This window comes from Entelurus aequoreus, linkage group LG16, assembly GCF_033978785.1.
Source record: "Entelurus aequoreus isolate RoL-2023_Sb linkage group LG16, RoL_Eaeq_v1.1, whole genome shotgun sequence".
Classification (NCBI taxonomy): Eukaryota; Metazoa; Chordata; class Actinopteri; order Syngnathiformes; family Syngnathidae; genus Entelurus; species Entelurus aequoreus.
In genome coordinates this window covers 31,852,967-31,865,767 of record NC_084746.1, presented here as the reverse complement: position 1 = coordinate 31,865,767, position 12,801 = coordinate 31,852,967, and the positions used below count along the sequence as shown (strand labels likewise).

The window sequence follows — 12,801 nt, the reverse complement described above, 5'->3', positions numbered from 1 at the left end:
TCCAAACATGATGCCTGGAATTCAAGCTGAATAGTTCAATCTTTGTCTCATCAGACCAGACAATTTAGTTTCTCATGGTCTGAGTGTCTTTCAGGTGCATTTTGGCAACGTTTTTACGAAGAAATGGCTTTTGGCTGGCCACTCTACCATGCAGGACTGATTGGTGGTTTACTGCAGAGATGGTTGTCCTTCTGGAAAGTTCTCTCTCCAAGTAGGAATGCTGTAGTTCTGACAGAGTGACCATCAGGTTCTTGCCAGCTCCCTGACTAGACTAAGATGAATGCAGCAATGTACAGAGACATCCTGGATGAAAACCAACACTTCCTATCCAACCTGATGAGTTTAAGAGACATGGGTGAAACTGTCCAAAGATAGGTGTGTCAAGATTGTGGCATCGTATTCAAAAAGACTTGAGGCAGTGATTGCTGCCAAAGATTCATCAAGAAAATATTGAGCAAAGGCTGTGAATACTTATTACTTACATAGGATCTTTTACTTTATTTTCAATAAATTTGAAACATTTTCAAATAAAAACTTTTCACATTGTCATTATAGGGTATTGTCTGCAGAATTTTGAAGACAAAAAATAATTTCATTCTGGAATGAGGCTGTAACATTAAAATGTGGAAAAAGTGACGTGCCGTGAATACTTTGATGCACTGTATATATTGAAAAGTATTGACACCCCTATTTTATACCTTGAAATTTGGTAAAACGACCCTTTTCTGTTCCCAGTGAAAAAAGTAAGGGCCGTTAAGGCATGCTTGGGTGAGTTTGGTGTGGAAGAAACCGATTAAACACCTTTGGGAAGAACTAGAACAGAGTTTGTGAGCCATGAGGCCCAAAATCAGTGATTACTGACCTCACAAGTGGACAAAAATAATCCCTCTTTAAGGAGTAGAAGCTCTGCGCGGTGGGGGACAAAATATACTTCCCTCTATTATCACTTCCTGCAGGTACCAGGTGATCACATTTGGCGAAATTGCATTTCATTTTTACTCCGCATGGGGAGGTGTATCGTTACTTTCGGCCATATAATGTGGTTCCACTGTGCAAAAACAGTACAAGGATACAACCTTCACCGAAAAAATGAAATACAAATGCACAAACACACAAAGGGAGGAAAAAAAATATTAAAAAAATATAACTTAAGTACATTCAGTGTCTTTTATTTTTCTGCAGGCAGAAAAATGAGAACAAAGAACCAAAAAAGCAAATAACATTCATACCACTGTAAAGTGTTGTGTCATGCTTTGCACATTTACAGTACATGTGGTGGATCCAGCAGCATATTTACAAAAATACCCCACACATCTGCAGTCTCTTTGAACACGTGACATAAAAAATAAAGCTTTTTTTGTGGAACAAAAATAATCCTATTTACAGTCAAAACGGGGAGATGAGTTTTGTTCAGCTGCAGCCATGTTGTTTTTTAATGTTCATTTAAAAAAAAAATATTCGAAGAGTCTGTGACCAGTGAAAAGAATATCACCCAAATTTTCTTTACACATTTCGTGTCACAAATATTCTATGGGTAAAAAAAAAAGGGAATTGAAGATAGTGAAATGTGTTTTAATAACACTATAACCTGTGCTGTCCAAACAAAAGGAGGATACAAACAATGCAACCTTTGTATTTGCAAACAGTGAGAATGCTGAACTCAAAACCTTTTTTCAAAGAACCCGTCTGATCCACCTTTCCCTGGCAAGGTGACCATAATAATGTATTTATGTACTGTATATGTACAACATATCTGATTAGTGTTCAGCTCATACATTCAAGAAGCGCAGTCCTCAGTGCACACTCCTCTTTGGTGTCCGTCCGTCTCCTCTTCAGCTCCTCTTCACTCGCTCAGGTTCTCCTCCTTGCAGCAGTCTAAGGTAACATAAGAGAGACTAAAATACCCTAAAATACTAATCACAATTCAACAATAGATTATCTTAGCTGCAGCATTTTGTTTTCCACTCACCGGCCACTACATTAGGTACACATGTGCAGTCTAATGAAAGCAAGAGAATGCAAAAATGCTCACTTGAGAGGTATTCATTTAACAATGTTGTAACTTATTTAGCTACGAGAGAGGGGCAAAGTATTAGAAGCAGCGCAGTTCATTCCTAAAAGCCAAACACCATGGCAGAGCAGAGTGCAAGTTGTTCCTACAATAATATTTAAATGTTCAAACTCTGGGGAAAACAAGTAACAATGGACTCTCTGTGCAGGAAAATTAACACTTTTGCCTCATTTCAACATGAAAGATGATTTGAGTTACTGTAATTTACTCCATAGATTAACCCACTCTGAACTTTCAGCTCACATTTTAAATTGAATGTTTAATGATGGGCAGGTTAACAATAAAACTAAATGAAGGAAATTATTTGATATTGAAGTTTTAGAGGGAGCAAATATCTGCAACCCAGCTCAAACGTATAAATAATTAATGGGATATTACTTTAATAGGTATAGCTTACTACAGGTGAGTGGAACACAAGAGAGGCCACAATGTTCTGAATGAATCCAAATGACATATTGACATGACATGTTTGAAGTGCACAGTGACACGCCCAAGTGGAGAAGTTGGTGAATTACAGTTTGATTAGCCATTTTTTTAACCTACAGTTGTCCCTCGCCACATCAGGCTCTAAATATTAAGGCTTCCCTACATCTCTGATTTTTATCATGCATTTTCTACATGTTTTTGGCCTAAATTAAACATTAAATAGTCTTATTTATGTATTTTATATATTACATTGCCGTATTTGTCTTATTTACTATGATCAATATAGTCGCCAAACAAAACTTCCGTTTCCGGGTTAAGAGTGACACTAGCTACACGGCGGCTAATCGACGCTATCTTCATCGCGACAATTTCTGATACACTTAATAATGAACTCAATAATGAACTCCTGCATCATCAATAACATAACATAACAAAACGTACAGAAAGACCTGGGCAAGACATCGATTTTATGCATAAATTTGAGATTTTTGTTGCAGACAGTTTAAAAATGAAATGTTTTTTTCCTCTTTCTCCAGCACAGTTTTTGACCCTATGCGACAACAAACTCCCGTTTAAAAGCATGTTACTGTGGTGGAATAATTCACACAAGGTACAATGTATGATGAGAAAGGAGAACAATGCACAGAGCGATCACTAAAGCGGTCGCTCTGCACATCCAAACTGGAGCCCAGCATATTTCATGGAAAAGCCTGCATTTAAATGCCTCCAGTCCTTGGACACAGTTTTTCATTCAGCACTAAGATTTGTTACTGGCTGTCGTAGTCTCACCCACCATTGTCAACTGTATATGAAGTCAGGCTTATCTTCATTGAGTGCACGCAGATACACACATTGGCTGACTTTAATTTATAAGGCTCTTTTAGGTTTAATACCTCCATACTTGTGTACTCTGTTACAAAGAAAAAGCAGCTCTTACGCATTACGTTGTAACAATTTGTATGTTTTAACTGTTCCTCATGTACGGACTGAATTTGGCAAAAGAGCTTTTGGCATTGCTGCCCCTATGGCATGGAATGAATTGCAGACGAAACTGAAACTTACAGAACTACTTCCATTTGGAGCCTTCCGTTCTGTCCTGAGGGACAAACAGCGAGAGACGTTTGCACAGTGCCTGTGTTTTTAAAGATGTAAATCTCTGTTGTTTTACACTTCTCTTATGTATTTTAAAATGTATGTCTTAATGTATTTATTTTGAAACTGCTCTGTGACATGTGCTGTTGACCTCTTGGCCAGGTCACCCTTGTGAAAGAGATCTTGATCTCAATGGGTTTTCTTATCTGGTTAAATAAAGGTTCTAATTTAACCACTTACTAAAACTGTATAGTCATTTCTATGTTTTACTTGTTTATTTACATACAATGTACAATACTATGTTTTTTTTTCCTTTATTGTTTTATTCCAGACAAGTTTTAAGTTTGCACTTTATTAATGTTATTACTATTTATTGAGTATTGGTATCTTTATTGTCCATCCATCCATCCATCCATTTTCTACCGCTTGTCCTTTTCGGGGTCACGGGGCGTGCTGGAGCCTATCTCAGCTGCACATGGGCGGAAGGCGGGGTACACCCTGGACAAGTCGCCACCTCACTTTATTGTGAGTTTTATCTATTTGCATGCAATGTGCAATGCTACATTTTTTGTTTATAGAAGCATTTTATTCAAGACAGATGTATTGCCGAGTCCCAGAGGAAGCTCTTAATTTAGTTCTTTGAAGATTATTGCATAAAAACTACAATTTATATATGGTATTAAAGAGAAGTATACAAATTTGAATTTTGCTAAGAGTAAGATGCAGTGTCATTTCTATTTGATCTAGTTTTTAAACAAATATAAGCTAAACTTGTTTTAGGTCATCAGTTATGTTTATTCACTGGGTTCTATAAAAAGTAGAAATATAAACATAATAGAATTTTTTGTGAAAATTTTTATTTTTTAGGCCATAGTGCCCAGGCTTACTTACAGGACTCGAAAGGACTACGCCACGTAGATCTACCGGTAATTAGAGTGCTATCAGCGATCATCAGCTGTCCGGGCAATGCTAAGTGATTGAACTCTGTTGATGCACGTCATCTTCCACAGCAATAACAAAACTCTACAAGACATTAGTGAGCCATCTGAGCGATGTGGATTGACACCAAAGGAAACAATGCTAACAACACAGCAAATCGCCAGAGCTATCACAGCTGACCACATTTTTGCAGAACACACGCCGATGGTTTAGCCCATCAAAGCCCAGTTTTAACTTAGTAATTACCCACAACGTAACAGAAGCCGGCCGGTGGCAATAGCAATAAAGCTTAAAGGTTCCTAAGGGCTACCGGTGGATACTGTAATCTACAGAAGAACACACTAAAGGCTACCATATTGAATATGGAGTTAAAGGACTATGGGTGTAACTTGTTTAGAGGGCTGTAATTATGTTAAAAAACATTTAGAAGGTCAAAACAGTTTTATTCTCAAATTAAAATCCTATTTTGCAGGAATTTGTTTACCACGGTCAGTCCTGGAACCAATTAGATGCGATAAACGAGGAACAACTGAATGGAACCTTTGCAAATGAATGTTTGGAATATTACTAAAGTGTGTTAACACACCAAAGTCTAATATAAAAGCCATGACCATCTAATTTAGAGTTGTCCAAAGTGCGGCTTGTTTTTTTATTGACCCTTCAGCATATTGTAAAAATAAATAAATACATTATTGAGATATATTATTAGTAGGGCTGTCAAATATAAAAGTTAACTGATGTGATTAATCACAAAGTTTATTGCATTAATCCTGTATCTACGCAGATTAATTAGGTTTAATCCAAATTCAAAAGAGTGATTAATCTGATATAAAAATATATTATTTGACTGCACTAATTAGTAGAAATTACACTAAGTGAAAGTTTGGTTTCGATAGTATTATATATTCACATGCATTGGATTGTTTTTATGTATAAAATATATTAAAGCCCCCTCCCCCTCAATCTACAGTTTTTTTTCTGTATGGACACCCCTGATCTAACCTATTAATTGCACTTCAAAATCAATAGAGCTCTTGCTTAGTCAGTTTGCAAGGTCTCCATGCTGACGCTATACAGGACACACATTGCAGCATCCAGCATCATGCCTCCACATAGCCGGCAGTGAGGAGCAGACTAGGGTCATTGTTCCTACCTGAGACAAAGTAAGAGGGCGGGACGGGGCGGGGACGGGAGAGAGCTCGGTGTGGGGATGGAGAGTGTGTGTGTCCAGGACTGAGTACTTGTTGAGGTTAGCTATGTTGAGCGTCGATACCTGCTGGACTGAGCACCAGGGCCTGGAGGATGTCCGACAGGGAAACGATGCCCTCGATGCTGGAGCGCTCGTCCACCACCACCAACCGATGCACCTACATTAAACACAGATGATAAACACAAATTATGTTGGAAAGTGGGGAATTTATTTACTCAATTTCTAAAGTAAGGCGTTTTTATTTGAAGAGTAGAAATGCAAATGTAACACATTTAGGTGATGAGTTGACGTTATTCTAGGTTCCTATCAATAATGCAATAGATTTGGAAGCGGAACTAATTGTGCCCTACTTACGTTTCTGCACATTAATATACTAGTTGTGGGCCTATGGTAGCTACAGCTATTCAATTCTGCACTTGCTGCATAGCTGTAAAACCATGTGTAATTTGTTTGAATAATTTTACCTAATGTCTGTATTTTACTATTTTTTTTATACGTGAACTAGTTTAACAATATTTAGAGTTGTAGTATTTACTATTCTATTGTATTAACATCACTGTATCATATTTTTAATCTTGTTTTAGTGTGACAATTTTAAGATCCGTCCAGATAAAAAAATACCTTTTTGGCTCACTCCTGCAGCGACTCATGTACAGTTTTGTCAAATAAACCAAATTAAAACAATATAAATCTTAGTATACAGCATATGTATGACACAATTTTATAGGACTCGGTATATACTAAAAACACATTAATTTTATCTTATTTCAAGCAGTTATTTTATAATTTAATAAAGATTTCCTAAATAACACAATCTGAAATGCACGTTGAACATGTAACGGACCACATCATTTTATTTAACTTGTACAAAAAGTGGGGTTTGACTTAATCAACAAGAGAAAATGTGAGTCCCAGGTTAAGATCACCTGAGAACCCTTGTTCTAAAGGAAAAAGCCAATTTTTTTTTACTCTAGGCTGAGACTCTTGATTAGTAAGAAACCAAAAGCACTGTTCAAATTACAATGTGTGTGCTGTTGCGGGTCGGGGTATTTGAAGAGGATTCTTTTTTTTGCAGTGAGAAAACAGCACTAGGGCTGGACGATTACAGCAAAAAGAATTAATGATTGATTATTTATATTGTAATCACGATTAATTATAATTATTCATTATTTTTGAAAACTTGAGTATTTATTGTACCACTAAAACTCAACTATAAATATAGTTAAAAAAACAGATTGGTAACAAATAATCCACAACAACTAAAATAGTCACAGCAATAAAAATACATTTAAATAGCAATATAATTTTTTAAATGTTCTTCCGTTTTGTTTTTAAATCCGATTTTTTTTACACTTCTTATGCTTATTTTTCCACCAAGTGTGTTTTTTTTGTCAAATTAATTTAAATGTTTGTTAATGTAATTGTAAACATTTATTAGCGAAATGCATCTTTTGACCAGTACATCAGGTCAAAGCATATCTGTGTAAATGTGTGCTTGTGTAACACACTTTTTAGAAACATTTATTTTGTTAGGGCAGTCAGACCAGATGTGGCGCACCTTGCTATTATTGTGAACGGGGGAAGTATGCTGTGCTTTTGTTCTCAGCTTGACGAGTAAAGAGGCGACTTACACACTTACACAACAGCAGATTCTGTTTCATCGGCCAATTCTGTGTCTTCATTCGTGGTTACGTGAACGCGGAAATCAATTGACTACCATATAGTTGAGTTTAGTGATTATTGATTAGGCATACTAGAGCTGTGTCAAATAAAAAGTAGCAACCATGGTGACATCCCAAACTTCTAATGGACGTGCTCAGTTTTCACTCTTTCGCTTCTCATCTGTTTCACCATCACAAGCTTCGGAATTTGCATGCACGATGTGAGGACCATTACCGGTAATCGTTTTTTTATTATTATATTTTCATAATCGTGAGAAGCCATAATCGAAATCAAAATTTTTATAATTGTGCAGCCATGTATTGTTTAATTTAAATTATTCATACTGTAGAGCTCATGCAGTTATTAGAGGCTTACCAACACACTTGTAGTGGGAACAAATCAAGGTGTACTGTATAATGTGGCTATAGTCAAACCTCTTACAGTATACAGTATATACAGTATTTCATGACTATTTACATTGTAGATTGTCACTGAAGGCATCAAAACTATGAATGAACACATGTGGAGTTATGTACTTAACAAAAAAAGGTGAAATAACTGAAAACATGTTTTATATTCTAGTTTCTTCAAAATAGCTACCCTTTGCTCTGATTACTGCTTTGCACTTTTGGCATTCTCGCGCTGAGCTTCAAGCACACCAGTGAAGTGAAAACCATTTCAGGTGACTACCTCTTGAAGCTCATCGAGAGAATGCTAAGAGTGTGCGAAAAAGTAATCATAGTGGCTATTTTGAAGAAACTAGAACAGGGGTCGGCAACCCGCGGCTCTTTGACCACTCTGATGCGGCTCAGCTGCATATTTGCCGACCCCCCCGATTTTCCCAGGAGACTTATGGATCTCAGTGCCTCTCCTAGATAACTCCCAGGGCAAATATAATCCTATTTTCACTCTAATTACTAAATTAAGGGCATGCCCTAATTGCACTGCAGTAACTGTCCTCTATAGCATTTACAAACAGCGTGCCAGCCCGCCACATGTTGTATGTAGCTTTTACTTGCACACGTAGGAGACAGTAAAGCATACTTAGTCATCAGCCACACAGCTTACACTGACGGTAGCCGTATAAAACAACTTTAACACTGTTACGTTACAAATATGCGCCACACTGTGAACCCACACCAAAAAAGAATGAAAAACACATTTCTGGAGAACATCCCACCGTAACACAACATAAACACAACACAACCAATACCCAGAATCCCATGCATCCCTAACTCTTCCGGTGTAGATTATACACCCCCGCTACCACCAAACCCCCCCCCCCCCCCTCCGTGCGTCGGTTGAGCGGAAGAGTTAGTGCTGCATGGGATTCTGGGTATTTGTTGTGTTGTGTTTATGTTGTGTTACAGTGCAGATGTTCTCCAGAAATGTGTTTGTCATTCTTTTTTGGTGTGGGTTCAAAGTGTGGCGCATATTTGTAACGTAACAGTGTTAAAGTTGTTTTATACGGTATGGCTACCGTCAGTGTAAGCTGTGTGGCTGCTGACCTAGTACGCCTTGCTGTCACTTACGTGAGCAAGCTGAAGCTGCATTCTACATGTGGTCGAGCAGGTACACTGTTTGGGCAGGCTGTAGAGGGCGCCAAAAGCAGTGCCATCACGCCCTGATATTCGCGAGTCTCCCGGAAATAATGAGAGGGCTGGCAAGTATGACGCTATCAAGCGCCATTCATTCAAATCTCGCGGGCCGCACTAACATCAAATTTCCATATTAAAGTGCATGCGTCTGAGACCCCTGGTTAACATAGCACAAAGCAATTTAAGCTTTATATGCGGTGTTTTTCATTTTAAATTTAAATTTTTTTTTTGTGGCTCCCATTATTTTCTTTAATTTGTGAAACTTGCCAAAATGGCTCTTTGAGTGGTAAAGGTTGCCGACCCCTGAACTAGAATATAAAACATGTTTTCAGTTACTTCACCTTTTTTTGTTAGGTGAAAAGGTGTGTTTTGGCCTGTACTCTCTGATATACAAACCCCGTTTCCATATGAGTTGGGAAATTGTGTTAGATGTAAATTTAAACGGAATACAATGATTTGCAAATCCTTTTTAACCCATATTCAATTGAATGCACTACAAAGACAAGATATTTGATGTCAAACTCAAACTTTTTTTTTTTTGCAAATAATAATTAACTTAAAATTTCATGGCTGCAACACGTGCCAAAGTAGAAAGGGCATGTTCACCACTGTGTTACATGGCCTTTCCTTTTAACAACACTCAGTAAGCGTTTGGGAACTGAGGAGACATTTTTTATGCTTCTCAGGTGAAATTCTTTCCCATTCTTGCTTGATGTACAGCTTAAGTTGTTCAACAGTCCGGGGGTCTCCGTTGTGGAATTTTAGGCTTCATAATGCGCTGAGCCGGAAGGCAAAGCTCTCGATTTACTGGTCGATCTACGTTCCCATCCTCACCTATGGTCATGAGCTTTGGGTCATGACCGAAAGGACAAGATCATGGGTACAAACGGCCGAAATTAGTTTCCTCCGCCGGGTGGCGGGGCTCTCCCTTAGAGATAGGGTGAGAAGCTCTGTCATCCGGGAGGAGCTCAAAGCTAAGTCGCTGCTCCTCCACAACGAGAGGAGCCAGATGAGGTGGTTCGGGTATCTGGTCAGGATGCCACCCGAACACAACGTCCACAGTTTCCAAAAACAATTTGAAATGTGGACTCGTCAGACCACAGAACACTTTTCCACTTTGTATCAGTCCATCTTAGATGAGCTAAGGCCCAGCGAAGCCGACGGCGTTTCTGGGTGTTGTTGATAAACGGTTTTCGCAAGCCTTGCAAAGTTTATCAGTTTGAACATGAAATATGTTGTCTTTGTAGCATATTCAACTGAATATGGGTTGAAAAAGATTTGCAAATCATTGTATTCCGTTTATATTTACATCTAACACAATTTCCCAACTCATATTGAAACAGGGTTTTTATATATATATATTTTATATATACACACACATATATACATATATGCTGGTGGCGAAAAAATACTTACTTCAGCTTTAACAATTCTGTCCACAATTGTCTCCATTGTTTCCATCTTGTGGCACTTCATGACACCTTCAAAGTACTGTGAACGATGCTTGAGGGCCTGCGTCACCGTAATGTCCAGGTTGTTGTACGTCTTTTCAGCTGCCAGGTTCTGCACACAAAACAGTGCCTTGTTAAAACGAGAGCTTGGTCTCTCAGACAAACTGCACATGCTTTTCCGCTTACGATGACGTCAAACTTGGAGTAGATGTCCACAACTTTGCCTTTAAGTGGGGGCAGGAACAGAGTGAGTTCTCCAGCACTTTTGGCACATGGCATTGTCATTTAATATTCCGTTTACCTGACTCATCCACTACAGGCAAAGCAGACACTCTCCTCTCCACGAAGATATTTAGTGCTTTAATGATGGGCGTGTTGGGGTGGATGAAGGCAATGTCCTGGTATGTGCCGATGCCCAACTCCCCGAGGGTCTGCTTCATGAAGGCCGGCTTTGGCATCTCACACATCTGGAAAAAAAGAGGAAAGAGAAACACATCAGCCACCAGGTGGTAGCAGACAAACAGTTGTAAAGGATGGATAATATAAAATATATGGCCAAGAGTATCCAGACAAATCTCACTCATATTTTACTACAGTGCGTTCCAATACTTTTGCCATTATATAGTGTATCTCATCGTGCCATCATAAACTTAGTGATTGTGTTAGACTCACAAAAAGCTGGAGGAACTTGAGGATCCTCTTGTGCGTGAGAATATAAAGTGCGTTCCCTGTGACTGGGTCTATGACAGGCAGGCGGTGAATTTTGTTTTTGATGAGCGTGTAGACTGCATCAAAGAGGCTGCAACACACAGCCAAGACAATAACAATGACATTGTGGCAACATAAAATGAAGCATTCAATCACAGCGCACCTTGCATCAGGCGATATGTTGACGAGAGGCTTGAAAGTTGCTTGAAGATAAACCTCTGTACAGAGAAAATAGAGGTTTAGAGCGGTCAAAGCTTTTCTTACGTACAACTGTTCTCTCTGCTTACAAATAAACATTGTAAATCAATACTGATGTTTGTACTTATTATATTACAAGTAAATAGTGTACATATTGTGTACTCCTCAATAGTCGCTGGGTGCGTGGTCTACAAAAGCAAATAACCACAGGGGTCAAACATTGGCATTAATACCGTAGCTGTCTGTCGGCAACCTATTGATGCATTTTCCTATCAGCTCCACAAGATGGCAGTAACTATATTCAAGTATGATGCATGATCAGTACCCAGCAGCTTCATCTAACCCTGCATGAGTTTTATACACAATATTATGTCAGACCCACTCGACATCCATTGCTTTCGGTCTCCCCTAGAGGGGAGTGGGGGGGGGTTACCCACATATGCGGTCCTCTCCAAGGTTTCTCATAGTAATTCACATCGACGTCCCACTGGGGTGAGTTTTTCCTTGCCCGTATGTGGGCTCTGTACCGAGGATGTCGTTGTGGCTTGTGCAGCCCTTTGAGACACTTGTGATTTAGGGCTATATAAATAAACATTGATTGATACTCAGTTGTTGGTGTGAAACTCATAGATGTTACACTTTGCCATACTGTTTACAGTGAATTATTCTGCAGTATTATTACTGACTGAGTAGTTTGCTCCTTACTGCCATTGCAACATTGGTTTTGTTGCAGGGTTGTGCATTATACTTGTTAATGAATGTGAAATTGGTCAAAAAGAAGTATTTTTTCCCTTGGACTTTCTTGTGCACTCCATGTCATTATTGAATACAAAATGGTTATAAATACAATGGTACCTCAGTTTTTTGTACGCCCTAACTTTTGGTAATAGTTAGTTTTCTCTACAAAAATATGACAAAAACCTTGCACCGGTTTTCATGTACCGTCTACAGCTGCTAAATAACCCAAGATGGGGCCCAAAAAAGTTGTGAGTGCCAGCACCTCGTTAAAGAAGGTGAGAAACACTACCAAAAAAGCTGTATAATCACTCGCCATACAGCAATAGATATTTGTCTATTACCTGAACCGCTTCTATGTTAGCTACCTCTCTTTGTTTATAATGCATATTTACTGCTGGATCTACTCTTTATTTTATGCTGCCCTTTTCTTGCTGCAGCTGTTACATATACTGTAATATTGTACATGGTAACTGGGATTTTTTATATATTGTATATATTATATAAAAATATAATATAATAATATATCAGTATCTTTTATATACTGTATATATAATATGTAAATATTACGTATATGTTATATTGCTACTATGGTACATTTTCAGTCTACTTTATACCTTTTGTTTTCGCCCTCTTTTTGTGCATTGTGTGCATTATCCTTTCCAGCCTTTGTAACTGAGCTACTGTGTGGAACAATTTCCCTTGTGGATC

The 12,801-nt window shown here is 38.3% G+C and overlaps 1 protein-coding gene across 2 annotated transcripts in view; it reads right to left on the bottom strand.

The window, feature by feature from the left end:
* Positions 1-1,153: 1,153 nt before the first annotated feature.
* LOC133630847 (5'-AMP-activated protein kinase subunit gamma-2-like) overlaps positions 1,154-12,801 on the bottom strand; it is a 48,557-nt gene continuing 36,909 nt past the window's right edge. For both annotated transcript variants that reach the window (XM_062022647.1, XM_062022648.1), the window contains 7 exons: positions 11,321-11,375; positions 11,122-11,248; positions 10,751-10,916; positions 10,636-10,673; positions 10,415-10,561; positions 5,802-5,895; positions 1,154-1,875 (listed from right to left, as the gene is read on the bottom strand). In XM_062022647.1, the coding sequence (XP_061878631.1) occupies positions 1,844-1,875; positions 5,802-5,895; positions 10,415-10,561; positions 10,636-10,673; positions 10,751-10,916; positions 11,122-11,248; positions 11,321-11,375 (659 nt within the window). In that variant the 3' untranslated portion in view covers positions 1,154-1,843. The remainder of the gene's footprint in view (positions 1,876-5,801; positions 5,896-10,414; positions 10,562-10,635; positions 10,674-10,750; positions 10,917-11,121; positions 11,249-11,320; positions 11,376-12,801) is intronic.